The sequence below is a fragment of the Mustela erminea genome, chromosome 7 (genome assembly GCF_009829155.1).
Source record: "Mustela erminea isolate mMusErm1 chromosome 7, mMusErm1.Pri, whole genome shotgun sequence".
Lineage (NCBI taxonomy): Eukaryota > Metazoa > Chordata > Mammalia > Carnivora > Mustelidae > Mustela > Mustela erminea.
In genome coordinates, this window is record NC_045620.1 from 46,218,585 (window position 1) to 46,235,515 (window position 16,931).

General features: G+C 40.9%; 2 protein-coding genes across 2 annotated transcripts in view; one reads left to right on the forward strand and one right to left on the reverse strand.

The window, feature by feature from the left end:
* The window catches only part of XRN2 (5'-3' exoribonuclease 2), a 91,591-nt gene extending 90,730 nt beyond the window's left edge, over window positions 1-861 (forward strand). Inside the window, exon 30 of the mRNA XM_032351560.1 lies at window positions 316-861. Coding sequence (XP_032207451.1) covers window positions 316-381 — 66 coding nt within the window. The 3' untranslated portion in view covers window positions 382-861. The remainder of the gene's footprint in view (window positions 1-315) is intronic.
* A 5,980-nt stretch (window positions 862-6,841) lies between these two features.
* Window positions 6,842-8,755, reverse strand: NKX2-4 (NK2 homeobox 4). Its single transcript, XM_032353753.1, has 2 exons — window positions 8,201-8,755; window positions 6,842-7,776 (listed from the first exon to the last, which is right to left on the reverse strand). The coding sequence occupies exons 1-2, from the start codon at window positions 8,655-8,657 to the stop codon at window positions 7,160-7,162; spliced, it is 1,074 nt and encodes a 357-aa protein (XP_032209644.1). The 5' UTR covers window positions 8,658-8,755; the 3' UTR covers window positions 6,842-7,159.
* Window positions 8,756-16,931: the final 8,176 nt, after the last annotated feature.

A 16,931-nucleotide genomic window follows, 5' to 3' on the forward strand; every position in this document is an offset into this window, starting at 1 on the left:
AGGGGTGACAGGGAAGATTGAGAACCACTAGTCTTTTACACAGGTCCCTTCACAGTAGTTCATTTGTGTGCATTTTAAGGAGTTTCTTAAGTGCATGTTACAGCTCCTTTGGGTAGTTTTCAGTGGTACCATTTATAGCAAGCTTTGCATGAAACTGGGGGCCTAAAGCATCTATTTATGAAAGACTTTCCATGTTAAATATTTTTAAGACATATTCAGCTTCTTTATGGTGTGTTTTTCCAGAGAGATATAAAATTAATTTCTTTGAAGGGGTGTTAATCCAGAACATAAACTCTTGCTTTTGCTTATTTACAGGGATATCCCAGAGAAGGAAGGAAATACCCTTTGCCACCACCCTCAGGAAGATACAGTTGGAATTAGGCTTTTGTAAAGCTTTCCCAAATCCTTTGATCATTCTACAATTCTATGCTATTTGTGGAAAGATTTCTTTCTCAAGTAGTAGTTTTTAATAAAACTACAGTACTTTGTGTATTTCTTTTAACTGTGTATATTTCTACTGACCTGATCTCACTGTTTATGTTGCTTTCCAAAGATGTGTGTTGCATAATACAGTGGATCTGAATTTATTATTGCTTGTAAAACACATTTGATGGAATAGGAATACTGGTTTTTCATTATGGTTAAAATCAAACCAGCTGTGGATTTTAAAACACAGTATATTCTAGATCATCTAAGATCCATGCTGATTTTTAATGCACAAGAATTAGGTATGAACTCCCGAGCTGGCACCCTCAGCTAACTAGAGTATATATTGTTCAGTATTTCTTTGGAAACATTTCATTAATGTACTTGTCTTACGGAAATTTCTGGACTTTAGTAAAAAAAAAAAAAAAAAAAAAAAAAAAACTGAAAACTCTGGTGTCTTGTGTCCTTATTATAGAATTTCAACATTGAAAATCTTGGCCATTTGTTGTTTTAAGTCATTTTTTCAGACAATCATTTCTATAATTAGATGTCAAAAGAACACCAATGAAGAAGGAAGACAACCCAACGAACTCTTATGTTAGTATGTGAGCTACTGACTTGGCTAACTATACAATCTCTAAGAATAAGTTACTTATGTTTTATAAATTTCATATAGACTTGTCCTTCAGTTTTAAGGCTTGTTTTATATCTTTAAGAAAAGCTGAAAAGTTTAATTTGTAGCTACTTAGCCTGTGCTCCTTAGTATATATTTTGCATTATTTTGTAATAATTTCAGTTTGTACTCATTTTTCTTTTTTTGCTAGTCAGCACACTTACTCCTTAAATTTATTCTTGATGTACATACATGGCATTTTCATATGCACTTTTGTTTGCCCCAACAAATTTACACACATGTGTAAAGACTTGCTGCTTTGTTACCATTTGCTTATTCTAGCCTATGATTGTGGAATAAGGTTTTTCTTTGACCTTCTGATTTAGGACATTTTTGCTCAATACTTCAACTAAGGCACACTTGTTAATCTTAGCCTATGCAGAGAAAAGGCCACCTTAATCTTAAATAAGAAGGTATTTTGAAGCTGTTGAGTTCTTTGCTGGTGACGTCCTTCATTGTTGAGACAAAGCCTCTCGGCTGGGAATTAACAACACAACCATTATAACCTTCACAATATGTTAAAGTGATAACACCTTTTAAATTTCTCTATGTTCCAAAAACTACAAATGGATAGCCACCTAAATCAAGTATTTCATATTCCAGAGGAGCCCATATAAATGTCCTACTCTCTATAGCTTCATAGATACCCCAAACCCACACTTCCACAGAACTTATATTTTCTCAGATTTGGGGTTTTTTTATTTTAAATGTTTAGCTGTTATAAATGTGTATAAAATAATTGTTTTTGCTTGGCCTATACACAGTTACATATAACTGTTAAAATGTTTTAATTTGAATGTTTATTTTGAAGGTGTCTAAGCCAAAAGCCTGTGGAAAAGCTGTGCCAGCTAGATTCCCTCTACCTGGTGGGGTGTCCTGGAGGACACCTGCCCCCTCGATAAACCCTCATTTAAAGGCCTGCTCCATTCCTTCATCCTTGCTCCCTCCTTTTGCTCCTTACTCCTCCTGCCTCTCCTTCCAACTTGTCCCCCCAAGTCTGAATCTGCCAGAAAAATGTCCTATTATTTCAACAAATGAAGGCTTCTTAGAACTTCAAATAGAATATTTAAAGCTATAAGCATTCCCTCCATATTCGGATATAAAAATAGTTAATGGACCCCATTTAAATAACTACTCATACTAAGTAGGAGACAGGTTTTCAGGGTCTCCTATTAAAGATGCTTAAAAATCTTAGAACATGGAACAGTGATACTATTGTAGCTCTAAGGGCCCTTAATGAGCAGTTGTCTTCCCTTTAAGGATCAAATGAGGTAATGCACGTTAAAATAACAAAGCCATCCACAAACTATTAGATTGCCATTTGGCGTTACAAAGGCAAATTGAGTGTAATGAGCTATGGTTAATTTTCGTCCTAGGGCGCGGGACGTCTGGGCGGGCCGGGGTGGAGCTGAGGGTTGTGAGCTCCCATTTTCCGCGGGGCGCATTTGGAGGTCGGGCGCACCTCCGACCGAGTCGAGGGCCTCCGGGCGCGGTGACATCGCAGCCGGGCGGGACGGTGGCGGCGTCGGGGAGCCACTGGCCTGGCGCGGCAGGGACAGACGGGCTCTGAGGCAAGGTCCCAGGCCCGCGGGCAGGCGCGCCGGCGGGGCGAGTTAGCGCACCCCATCCACACGCTCCTTTCGGGGCCCGCTGCCTCTCCCGCCCACGTCCCGACCCGCGTCCAGCCGCTAGCCGGCTCGGGAGCCCCGCGAGCCGCCGGTGTCTAGTAGGGTGGGCACAGGAAAGTTCAAACCCCCGGCCTGCAGTCTGGGAAGTGTGGTTTCGGCTGCCGCCAGGCCCAAAGTGAATTATTGCAGCCGCAGCCCTCGGTTCCTGGAAGTGGCGCCGCAGCTTTTTCACCTGCTCGTTTTAGCGTCTCAAGTCCCTGCACGAAATGCAAACACCGAGCCTCTAAGGGGATAGCGGAGATCTTCCTTCCAAGGCTGCAGTTTTAAGTTCTAAGTCTGAGCGTAACCGAATTTAGCTAAGCTTAGAAATCTGAAGTTCGGACATTCTCTTAAGAGTCAGCTAAGACTCCCCATTCCCGGACTGCTGAGAGCTGCCAGGCTCCGTCCCGCTAGTCCGACGCCTCTTCCTGATCGCTCCAGAGGGTCAGGGAGCGGAGTTCTCGCCAGACTCTTCCTGGAGATCGACTGTCCTGCTATTTCTAATTAGGAAAAAAGTCAACAAACAATAAAATAAGAAATGGCCCGTTCTCGACAGATTTTTCCTCCACTCAGGGTGAAGTTAATCTCTTGTGTTGCTTGTTTCTGGATTTCGTATTTACGGAATGAGGAGGGCTAAAAGGAAACATGCTTTGATTTTTTTTATGTGAAATGGGAATAGAGCTATATTCACTACTGCAAAATAGCACAACTTAAAGTTACGCAATGTTCGTGGTTAAACCTTTATTAGAAGTTACCTAAACAATGACTGAAATAGAGGTTACACGGAATTTAAAAAATAAAAGGCATTTCATTCAATTTTGGGTACACATTTCATTGAATTGCGTGTATACATCTAAAGCAAAAACAATGAAACCAAAAAACTCTCCCAGAAGCTTCCACTACCCCAAAATGAAAAATGATAAAACAAAAGTTATCCTGAAATCACAAAGTTTTCTAAGTACTTACTAGGGAGAGCAAATTCCTGATGGAATGTGAATGCAGCGCCTGTCTGCCATTTTCTCTGAATCTTCTCCAGATGCTCACCAATTCTCACTAGCATTCTCACTAGCAGTTAAAAAACAAACAAACAAAACAAAAAAAAACAACTATCTAAATTTTTTTTTTTTAAGTAAATTGTATCCTAATTCCCTGTCTCATTGGGTTTGGGCATGACAAGTAGCAGCATTTTAAAAAACTGGACCGAAATTGTCAACATAAAGGGTTGTTTTCACACAAATTACTGTTGTGTTAAACCATTGGGCAATATCATTCATGCTTTGAACATCTGAAACTTGTACTGTCACTACATAATGTATTATTTATGCACAAATTCATATCTAAAAACCCAGTCCATGGGTCTTTGTGATTATGGTTCACAAATTTACTCCGAAAGTCTTTTAAATCAGCAGTATTCAATGCAGCTAACAAAGCCATTCTTTGGAAGGTGCTTGCATTTAGTGACCAGGATAGAGTTTCTGATTTGCTTTAAATTGAAAGTAAACAATTGCTAGCAGAATGGAGTTTGGACACAACATCTGTGTTGATAAAAGTCTGGCTACTTGTTTTGACCATCGGGTTTTAATTCTAAGCAAAACCTTAAATAGAAAACTGGGTTACACCCTCTATGCTTTCTATACAAAACACCATTCCTGCGCCTTCAACATTGCACACTGCCACACATTCAAAGCTTCAATTCATATCCCAATGAAGATTACAGAAAAGTACCTGCAATCCCTGCTGTTCCTCTCTGCAACTTTGCTTCTGGGTTTTTGTTTCTGTGCCTCAACTGGAAAAGATAAGCTTGTTGTGAAACCCCAAAACATTTAGGAAAATATCACATCTGCAGTTAGCATTTCTGGAACCCAGTTTTGCTCTGGCCTCTGCTAAACTTTGAGAGGGCTTTGTTCCACTCAGACCCTGCCTCGGCCCTCCCTCTTGGTTGTGAAGACACTTATCCTCCTCTTCAGTTAATGAGTTTCACCTAGTCTGGCCGTTTGTGTTTTTATAAAAGATCTGCAAAGCACTAATTGCAACAGAAGAAAAAAAGCTCTTGCTTTGCATTAATCAGAATGCAGAATTCTATAGTAAAAACATTTTCTATTTCAGTGTTTCAAGAACCAAACCTTATCCTAATTTCAGAATGTGCACACATAAACTCTGTGAATTTCTGGGTGTAGGATGTTAAGCCATCTGCAGCGATTACTTCTGGCAGTGGTTCCTTTACTACTTAAAGGAATGCTGAAGGGAAAAAATATGCCTACAGCAAATACACTTTAGAAAATACTGTATAAAGAAGGCTGTTTTTTCTTAATGATCTTTTGGATACAGAGTTCACTTAATCTAAGGGACTCTTTGTTCCATAAATAAATTATCAATAGAAAAATTGTCCATGAAGATTGTTTTCTTTAAAAATGTTACTTGGAGCCTTTAGTCCATAAGCTATTATTGGTAAGTATTGGGTTGTAATAGGTATATATATCTCAAACTATGTGGACTTTCGGAACACATTTCCTAGAAGTTAAATTTCAGAATTCTGGTACTGATGTGAGGGAATCAAATCAATATAGAAAAGCATTTTGAAATTTGGCATATCAGTAATAATTACGCTAGCTTGGCAAAAATTTTGAAAGTCAGTTCTATCAATATGTAAAAACCCAAATTGGGAGAATTTGCTGTAGGTGTATTGCATCATTTTTATATTATTTTCTTGCTCAAATTATTTCCTTTTATGTAAATAGTTTTTTAAAAAATTAGTTCTCATTTTCCCAAAAATGCATTCACATACCGTTGATAAAGCTGATCCCCTTGCTTGGTCAGTGGTTGTTTTTTCCCTCTGTGAAAGGGACTGGAGTTTTATTATTATTATGTAAAATACAGTTTAGAGAAAGTGCAAGTTTAATTTCTAAAACACCTTCTGAAGGATTCACTTTGTACATTCAGAAAAACACCCAAACAATGAAGTGAAATGAAATGTTTCAGTCTCAAACTAATTCTAAAACTTCAAATGTGTAAGAGTTTTAGGGTCTCTGTTAAGTAGTTGTGATCATCTATAAATCACAATTCATCCATGTTAGGTCCTTAATTTTCATTCGTTTTATAAGCTAACAGTCTTCAGCTTGCTTTTGGTATTTTTACTCCAATACCAGTTATTTAAATCATGAGTAAACTGAGCTGCGGTGTCATGTCATGCCAGGAGGTGGGGGTGGAGAAAAAAGCCAAACCAAAATAAAACCTATACAACTTAGTGAAAAAGAAATGAGCACTTGACTTTAACCAAAAAAGCACTTAAGATTCTTTTAAGTTATATTTAAATATTCATTTGAAACATAAGAAATATAAATTGGCATATTAAAGAGGAAATACATTATTTGTACAATAAAACACCAACAAAATCGGTGTGCAACCCCTATTAAGTTGTAAATATGATGGGAAAATTATAAATAATTCTTACTCTTTACATTCTGATTACAATTCAACAAATCACCTTCTCTTCCTTCTTGACATGCTTTGAAATATAGGGATTGATGTCAATTTTAGCAAATTTGCTTGCTTGTTCTAGTATTTTATCAAGGTATTCAAATTCAGATAAGCAAATAACTTAGAGCAAATAACAGATCTACGGAAAGACAGCGTGCATTTATTTTATCAGCTGATTTTGGGAGACCAGATTCCACATAAGAAGTAGTTTACAATCCTTCCTTCTTATGAGCCGCTTCTTAGGGTAGGAAATATCCTCTTTTAGAGTAATATAGAAACACTCATTTGCCAAATAACGATCAAAACATTTTAAAATCGCCATTAAACTTAAAAAGCTTTATCAATCCATATAAGCAGTTATTTTGATTATTTTTATTCCATTTCTCTATTACCTAAATGGCAATAATTCCCCTGCAATAATGTTGCTATGTGCATGATCCATCTTGAGCTACAGTGTACTTTCAATCAAACATTAATGAAATTGCACTTAATGGGGAGGCCTTTGAAAATTAATCTCTCAAGTTCCACTCCAAAAAAGAATTCATTATTAAAGCTGGGTTGGTTTTTTGAGCTACAAACACCAACAAAGTTTCCAACTTTTAAAACTCTTGAGAGCTTTGGTTAGGACGTGGTGGATGTGGACTCAGCCAGCTTTTCGAATAATTTAGGAACTTCTGAAGGAGTAAATCACCACCTCACAGCCTCTTGGTGTCGTATTATTCAGTCCCGGGACTGTCGCTGTTCCCCACCCCCAGCAAAGAAGTGCCGAGGCTGTCCCTCTCCACGACCCGTTCATTAGTTTCTGATCGCCGTGTACGTAAGAGTCCGCTTCGGTGTGTTTCCCCCATCCGTTCTCGAAGTTTCTTACACAGCCTCCGCGCCGCAGGCCGGACCCCGCCCCGGGGCGCCCGCGCGGTCACCACGTCCTGCCATAGAGCAGGTTGGCGCCGAGCACGCCGCCGCCGTAGTCCCCCGCGGTCGCGTCCAGGGCTGCCAGACCCCCCCCCGGCCCGTGCAGCGCTGGCGGGCTGGGTGACAGCTCCTCGAGCTCAGGCGCCGGCGTCGGGGCCGGCGGCTGCGGGCCGGCCTGGCCGGGTGTCGGGGTGCTGGCACCGTTCTGGCACGGCTTGCCGTCCTTGACTAGCACGGGCACCGCCACGCGACGCGGGGACGGCGGCGGGGGTGGTGGCGGTCCCAGGCCACCCTCCTGCTGCAGCTGCTGCGCCGCCTTGTCCTTGGCCTGCCGCTTCATCTTGTAGCGGTGATTCTGGAACCAGATCTTGACCTGCGTGGGCGTCAGGTGGATCATGCTGGCCAGGTGCTCGCGCTCCGGAGCCGATAGGTACTTCTGCTGCTTGAAGCGACGCTCCAGCTCGTAGACCTGCGCCTGCGAGAAGAGCACGCGGCGCTTCCTTCGCGGCGCCGCCGCAGCCGCATGCAGCGGCGCCAGCGTCTTGGCGGCGTCCGCGATGCCCGTCAGCGACCCCATGCCGGCTACGTTCACGCCCGCCGATGGCCCCATGAACCTGGAGACTGGGGAGGGCCCCAAGGGGAGAAGCCGGGTGAGGGCCAGGCCTGCTGGGATCCTGCTCCCGCCGCCGCCCCAAGCTCTTCACACCGCGCGGCCCGCGACGCCGGTGGGACCCCGGCTGGTCCCAGCACCTTCCGCGCGTCCCGGGGCCCGGCGCCTCTCACGCGCTCCGGGCCGGGTCCCAGGACACCCTCCGCGCGCCCCCAGCCAGGTCCCGGCACCCTCCGCGCGCCCAGGAGCCTGGCACCCACCGCGCGCCCCCGGCTGGGTCCCAGGACGCCCCGCGCGCCCGAGCCGCGTCCCAGGACCTCTCGCGCGCCCCGGGCGGGAGCCCGGGACCCTCGGCTCCGCGCGCGCACCGGGCTGAGATGGGCAAAGCCCGCGCCGTCCGCCTGCCCTCAGTCCCGCGCTGCCCGCCCCGCTCACTTGACGAGTAGCGCGGATCCGGGTTGGCGCCGTACCAGCCGGTGGCCGCGGCGGCCGCACCGCCCCGCATGCCGTCCGTGTAGGCGGGCAGCTCGCCCACGTTGCCCAGGCCGCCGTTGCAGTAGCCGCCCATGGCGCCGTGCGAGAACTGCGAGACGCCCGGCGGCATGTGGTAGGTGGCGGCTGCGGCCGCCGCCGCGGCTGCCGCCGCCGCCGCCGCCGCCGCGTTGTGGCCCGCCATGGCGTGGGGCGGCTGCATGCCCGCCACCGCCGCCGCCTGCGAGGAGGGGCCGAGCGGCGGCGCACGGTAGGCGGCCGCGGCCGCGGCCCCCAGGGGCGCCCCCAGGCCGGGCGGCGCGCCGTCCATGGCGCCGCCGAACTTCTTGTAGGTCTCCTCGATGGGGCTCAGGATGTCGGACACGGAGAAGGGCGTCGTGTGCTTGGGGCTCAACGACATGGCTCGGCGAACGGCCAGGTAGGGGGGCCCGGGGCGGGCGCAGGCGGGACGCGGCGGCCACTCGTCGCCGCCACCCCGGCTGCGGCGGCAGCGCCTGTGACGAGGAGTCGGCGGCGCGGCGAGCCCTCGAGCCGCGGGATCTGGGGTTTATTTTAGTCCGCCGCCAGGTTTACGACAGACTCGGGGGGCGGAGCAACATCCCAAACGAGCAAACAATGGTCATTGACATCTTTTTCTCTACCCCCCCCCCACCCCCGTAATGGAGGCAAAAAAGGTAAAGGGGGCAGTTGGGTGTTTCTTGAGAAGATCACACCCCTCTGCTTTCTCCGTCCTTCCCGCCTCCATCCCCAGCAGTTACCCCAGCCCTCAAGCACCAGAAATTAGAAACTCCGAGGTCGGCGTCGGGGCTTGACGTCAAGAACTCAACGCTTCTTTCCTACCAGACTGGAGTTTCCCTAAAGGGACTTTGTAGCAAAGTCCACTATATTTGGGCATCGGGAATGGGTGCTGAGCTGCAGCGGTTATGCAGGGCTCACCTGGCCCTCTACAGCGACCAGCGCCTCATTCGCTCCATCATCTGAAGTGTTGGAAAAAAAAAAAAAAAAGAAAGAAAGAAAGAAAGAAAGAAAGAAAGAAAGAGAGAAGAAAAAGAAAGAAAAGAGAAAGAAAGCGAAGGAAAGACAGAAAAAAGAAAAGAAAAGGCTCTTGGGTCCCACCGTAAAAGCGCATAAAGAGATGAGGTACAATGACCATCATTTGCCATTGCAGGACTTCTAATTTATGCATCTTTAGACCTTAAAGCATCATTTTGTGCGCAGCCAAACGGGCACTTCCAAATTAGTTCAAAGTGTCCAAATCCAAAGAAGAGAGAAAACATGCACACAGAGATACCCACAAATACACAGATCTAACTTGTAAGTATTCTGTTTTTAATCTGTGGGGATGGAGGTTGGATAAGGGAAAGAGGGAACATTTTTATTTGTTAGAAGGTTTCACGTTCACTTTACACTTGTAAAGTTCTTCACAATTTTCTTTCTGTTGCTGCTGCTCTTTTCCTCTCTTCTTCGCTCCCTCCTTCCCCGTTTTTTTCTCTCTTCCCACCTCATATCTCTGTCTCAAGTAAATATTCAATTTAGGATTTATTCTCCTATCACTGCCATGATCAAAAAAAAAGAGAAAGAAAAGAAAAAACCAAAAACCCAAGTATTTCTAGCTGTTTAAAATGGGTCTTTTTGTTGTCAGAAAATATGTAATTTGTTTAAGGAATATGAAATGGATGCAGAAACCATGTAAAAAAGATAGTTTGTCTTGAAAAATAGAAAACCATAGATAACTGATTTTTTAAAAAAAACTGTCATTTCTTAATTTTCAAATTTACCTGCAGAGCAAAGAACTTAGACATTGTGAACTCTCCACCAAATGCTGAACATGACAAAACAAAAGAAGTGTGCAAAGCACAGTGAACAAATTTTGAAAACAATCTTGCAGTTAAAAAAATGAAAATGGGGAAATGAGAATACAGTTTTTAAGTTTTCCTGCATACTGGTGGGGCAGGAAAAAGAACAAGGGGTATGCTTTCTTAAGCGAAATTTTATTGTTCAAAAAGAAGAAGAAAAGAATGTGTGAAAAACGTTCTAGGTTAACTTAGCAGTACATGTCTTGAAGACAAGAACAGTGTTACCTATTCCTTTTCCTGTTTGGTTTTAACCCTTTGGTTGGAATGTCTTCCAGAGTTTTGCTCTTATTGTTTTAATAATTGTTTTGTTCATTTCAACCAGTTTTGCAAAGAATGTGTTCTCTCTGGGGGTGAGGGTGTGGGAAGGGACCAGTATGGTCATCTGTGAGAACAAAGTATCAACCGGGCAAGTGTGTAGAGGAGTATTTCAAAATGCTAAAGGAACAAAAGGCAAAGTTACATAAATTGTTTGTAGTTGTCAGTTAATTGATTTAGCAAGGTTAGTATTGCTACAATTTTAACATGATACTACTTTTACAGGTCTGTGCTGAACTTGAAACACTTGGGCTAGGTCTTCATCTTCACCTGCAACTGGAAGAGCCTATTAATTTTTAAAAAATTGGTGGCACACAAAGAAGCATTTATATATGTACTTAGGTGATTGTTGGAACCCTGAAACTGCAGTTTGGCTTTAAATTTTGTTTTAATTAAAATTGAATTGTTTCCTTGTAGTAGTTTAAACAAAAGAAAGTAGAAATATATTTCAAACTTTGATCAGAGACAACAAGGTAAGCAAAAATCATTGTGTGATGGCATCTATGGATAAAAAAGTCCATGTGAACCATTATATTTTATTTTTCAAGTTCAAACATGTCTCAGAAATGAAACCTGTGGTCATAATATTCATGTTAATTAGTTACCCAAATTGAAGAATGTTTATAATTACATTTTTCCAGTTATTATTTAGTCTGTTTTCAGGTTATACATTTCATCTAGTGTAATTTGTTTTATAGAACTACAGGATAGCATTTCCCATGAAGTGGTTATACTGCAAGTTGTTGCTTATTTTGTTTTTTAGCTGTATTGAGTCCTGCTACAGGTTCATTTACATATGGAAGGATCCCGTTTTTAAATAAAAAGTACTTTATCATATCTGGAGGCTCTTTGCAGAGAGTCATTTACTGGCTGCTGGAGAGCTTGATACCCTGAATGTTACTCTTTCACTGGAGGTCAGTAGTTAAGAAAAAAAAAAATCACAATCTTTGACACTTCTCTTTATCAATTATTTGTGCCTCATTCTAGAAATGACATACTTTCATGCTGGAAACACTGTTTGGATATGTGCAGATGATGTCTAGAGGATGTATACGTACATTTATATACAGACACAAATTAAAACAGTCCACTTGATATTCCATTAAAGCTTTTCATCAAATTCACTTCATCAGATTGTTGTCTGTCCCAATTATGTATGGAAATTTATACTCCGTAGTTTCTTAAATATTATCGACTAAATTGGATTTCATAGGAAATGTATTTTTAAAGAAAGTTTTTTGTTGAGTTTGCTTTCCTTAAAAACAATGCTGGCAGGCTGGGGAGGGGTGGGGTGAGGAGAGAAGCAAATACCACTAAAGGGAATACAGTGAAAAGAGATGGCCCTCCTACTCCTCTCTTCCAGCCTCTCAGTTTCCCTTTTTCAGAAGCTGTTTTGTTTTTTTCCTTCCCCCTGCCCCCTGGGATAGTCTGTACAATTTGAAACATGACCATTTTACACACTAGGTGTAACATGTTTTATATGGTTTGGTACCTTGCCTTTTTCATAGTTTAGGTTTTTGTAATTTTACACATCACATTTAGCACTGGAAACTTAAGAAATAAATGGGTTCTGGCAAAGATAGAAAATTTTCCTAGACAAAAAGTTTTAGTGGGATCTCTTGGCTTTGGACAAAAATGTGAAAAATGTGTTATTTATTGAGAATATCTGATGTGTTAGTTAACTTTAAGTCTAAAGATATTTGGCAAAAAAAAAAAAATAATAATAGTAATAATTCTGAAGTAGAAGCCTTTTCCAGATTTGGGATTTGCTGTTGTGAGAAGCTCAGAGAAAGGGGCCCCGAGAAAAGTTGAAAAACCTTCTGACATATCCAGCCAGTACTTAAAGGGAAATGTTTCTTTAAATCGTCGCTTTTCTATCTAGCAAATAGATTTCTTATGTGTCCCAGATTTCCTAATAAAGATATACTGTGTTTGAAAATATAACTCTCTGCTTTATATTCAAGATGGTAAGTGACTTTTAGAAATGAGACACTTGCTACGTTTGTGATTGGTTTAAAATATTTGTGATATTATTTGATTGGTAAAATTCCCATTTTGTGGAAGTAAATTTAAAATACAGTAGAGAAGGAATAAAGAAACATGTCAGAATAGTACTTTGAAGCAAAATTTGAGGTTATAAAGAGGAAACAAAATGTTATAGAAATAAAACACAAAAGTTTTAAAAAATTAAAAAAATTTGCTGGGATGCCTGCCTGGCTCAATCTGTGGAGTGTGGGACTCTTGATCTCAAGGTTGGAAGTTCAATCCTCATGTTGGGTGTACAGATTACTTAAAAATAAAATCTTAAAAAATTTTTTTTTGCTGATTCCCATCAATTTCTGAAATTTGGTTATTTCTTCTTAGTCATAAAGGCCTTTTGTTTTAAATGTTCATTTCATTATCTTGAATTTCTTATGATAATATTACACTTGGATTAATGTGACTTTGTTATTTCTCTTTCCGTCTTCCAATGGGGTACAACAGAGGTAAGATTTCTGCAGTACTTGCATCCCTCTCTGCCCTACTTCCCTCTCTGAATCTTCAGTCCATCTCTCCATGGTACACTGAAGTACAGCTAGGGCCTAGGGCTGAGGAGAAACGTAAGGTCTCTTCTTGAGAGAACAAGGAGAGGCTAGAGAACTTGGTACCCTTACCTCATCTCTGCAATCATCCTTTCATATTTTCTACACAAAATGCAAACTTTTTGCAATTTATCTCCTATTAAAAAATCTTGAGTTACTGTTTCCTAAGATTCAGGTACTTTTGAAAATAGTTTTCTGACCAATGAACACATTTTAAGTTGATGGTTATAAATACAATGTGAGAACAAATGGTAGGTATTAAAGATGATATTGTTGTTGAAATTATCATAATAATAAGGTCCAGTTGATTCCTGAAAAACAAAAACCAGAAGCCTACCTTTCTGGAGTCAAGCTGTAAAACTAGTTTTTACAGTCTCCATAGAGTATAACATTAGGCTACATCAGGAATGTAAATATATGAAAATTGACCAGTATGTCATAATTCTCTCACCCGGGGATTATGAACTTGAGGTAGAAATTTAAATTTTTGTGTGTTTTAAAACATTTTTTTAGAGCAATAAAATACATGGTAGTGAAAACAACGGCAGTTTTGAAATATATTTTTTCTTTCCTTTTTTTTTTTTTTTAAAGATTTTATTTATTTGACAGAGAGCACAAGCAGGGTAAACAGAAGGGAGAAACAGGCTTCCCCTGAGCAGGGAGCCAGAAGCTTGAGCAAAGGCAGCTGCTTAACCAACTGAGCCACCTAGGCACCCCCATTTTTTATTTCTGAATAACAAGTTTACTTCTGTGCCTTGCTTACCTAGAAAATTTAAGACTTTTTAGAATAGGGACGCCTGGGTGGCTCAGTTGGTTAAGTGGCTGCCTTCAGCTCAGAACATGATCCCAGCGTCCTGGGATTGAGTCCCACCTCAGGCTCCTTGCTCCACAGGGAGTCTGCTTCTCCCTCTGCCTCTAGCTTGCCACTCTATCTGCCTGTGCTCGCTCTCTGTCTCTCTCTCTAACAAATAAATTTAAAAAAAAAAAAAGACTTTTTAGAATATAATAACATTTCTATTGAACAGTATCTTTGACATATTTTTACATATTTTGGAATGTCATTAAATAGCTTTTTTATAAGAAAAAATGATCCTTTGAATTTTAGGCAAAACATATTTCTATTATTTTGTGGAAGGAGCTAGTCATTCTAAAGGTTTAACCATATCTCTGCATATACCTGACTAGATGGCATACGTATAGCTTTTTAAAAAATACAGATTTTTGTAACTTTTTTCTCATATACCCTCAATTTTTCCATAAGAGGCTCAGTGAATTTAATGTAAAATCTCTTTCTCTCAGCAAGACCCATTAAAGATGTGTATCACCTTACATTTACAAATTGAATTGTAATTATCAAGGAAGGTAAGAGTCTTTACACCTAACTTGGGTATAATTGGGTTATTTGTTGCCATCGCTTGAAGGAGAAATTCTCATTTTTGACATTTTAATAAATTATATGTTACATTTATTATTATTAGAGTTTTACTATATACATTTTGGAAGAAGTAACTATGATGATAATATAATTTTAGAATAATTTGCCCAACTTTATCCTTTTTTGTCCTGTGTACCAGTAATGTTGATGACATATTTGCAGATACTTGTATATATCTCTCTGCATTCTAGGTTGAGAACTGTGTTTGAAGCAATAGGCTAGTGTTCACCTCAAATCAGTAGGAGTTTTGGTAGATTTTATTTTTTAACTTATTTTTATTTTTTAAAGACTTTACCCACTTATTAGAGAGAGATTGAGAGAACAAATGGGAGGAAGGGCAGAAGGAGAAGCAGACTCTTTGCAAAGCAGGGAGCTTGATGAGGACTCGATCCCAGCACTCCTGGATCATGACCTGAGCCAAAGGCAGACGCTTAACCTACTGAGCCACCCAGGCAACCCAGTTTTGGTAGATTTTAAACAACTTAATTATTGGTTCAGTAATTTGCTTTAAAAAATATACATAATTTCATTAATCTACTTTAAATGACATAAAGATATTAAATGCCATAAAGAGAACAGAACAGATAAAAGTCTGAGAAGAACTGAATAATCTGTTTGTGAAGTAATCTACTAATGGAATCTGACTCTTCAGTAAACTTAATATTTATTAAGTTTTTGGAAACGGAAAACAACACTAAATTTTAGAAGGTAGTTTGATTTCCATGCAGGGAATGTCAACAGGTTAATACTGAAAAAGTGATTCCGGCTGGTTTTAAATTGAACTAGAAATAATGAAAATTTTAGAAAAATGCTATAAGCTACAAAGCTATTGAAATTTGGCCAATAATGCCAAATATGAATTGCTTAAGAAAATAAGTACCAGTTTGAATGAAAGGAACTTATCATTGGCATACAGGGTAATATAGAATTATCTAGTAGAAGAAATGTAAAACATTTGGAATAATCTCTTCCAAAATAAAAAGTGTATATATCCAATAAAATTTTTAAAAAAGGGGAACAACTAACTTAGCCATAAGAATAAATGGCAAACTTCAATGGGCAAAATACTTTAAAGTTACCCAGTAAATGGGGTGTCTGGGTGGCTCAGTAAGTTAAGCCTCTGCCTTTGCCTCCGGTCATGAATCCAGCGTCCTGGGATCAGGCCCTCAGACCTGTGACAGGCTCTCTGCTTGGCAGGGAGCCTGCTTCTCCCACTCCCCCTGCTTGTTCTCTCTCTCTTTCTCAAATAAATCTTTAAAAAAATAAAATTATACAGTAAAAAAAAGTTTAAAATTGAACTTGCAGTTGTTTAAAGTTCACTTCTTAATGGGATAAATAAATATGAACTGTGAAGGGTATTTTAAGTCTGAACGTTGTACATAGTTGTCATTCTAGGAATTACATAATGAAATACTTTATTCTTGTTTATTTGTGCTTTATTTCCTTACATTGAAGACATAAAATATTCTGAAAGATCTGAATGAAAACTTTCATATATGAAATTGTATTTTTCTATAAATAATCTGGTATGTGTGATGATTTCATCTAGAGTTAATTCTCTGAAATGTAGTATTTCCTTAGAATAATCAGTGATAGTGCATATATGATTGAGCCACTATTGTGAACATAATTGATGGCAGACTGCCTTGATGCAGCTCTTATGAACAATTTGCTGAGATTCAAAGGGTGTTGGTAGAAATGGTAGTTTAGAAATTGCTTTCTAAAGACACTGGAGGATGGAAAAGAAGCCTGGGGTTTCTGGTGTCCTCTGAGATCATTCACATAAATCCCTGGTTTAGTAAGTCCAAGTGTTGTGTATGTGCTCTGCTCATGAAAAATATTTATGTGGCAAAAAAAAAAAAAATTATTTGGTCATGGATCTTATTATTTTTTTTTAAGAATTTATTTATTTGAGAGAGCGCAAGCAGAGTGTAAGGGCAGAGAGAGGGGGAAGCAGACTCCCTGCTGGGCAGGAAGCCCCATGTGGGGCTCTATCCCAGGACCCTGGGATCATGACCTGAGCCAAAGGCAAGACACTTAACTGACTGAGCCACCCCGGTGCCCCAGTCATGGATTTGTGTGTGTGTGTGTGTATGTGTGTGTGTGATTTTATTTCTTTTCAGTGTTCCATAATTCACTGTTTATGCATGACACCCAGTGCTCCATGCAATACATGCCCTCCTTAATACCCACCACCAGGCTCACCCAACCCCCCCCCCCAAAACCCTCAGTCTGTTTCTCAGAGTCCACAGTCTCTCATGGTTCATCTCCTTCTCTGATTTCCCCCAACTCACTTCTCCTCTCCATCTCCCAGTGTCCTCCTTATGCTCCACATGTAAGTGAAACCATATGATAATTGACTCTCTCTGCTTGACTTATTTCACTCAGCATAATCTCCTCCAGTCCCTTCCAACAGAAATGATGAATACCTAGTCATGGATCTGGAATGAACAAACTGGAGTGTCTATACTACACCTGTTTGAAAA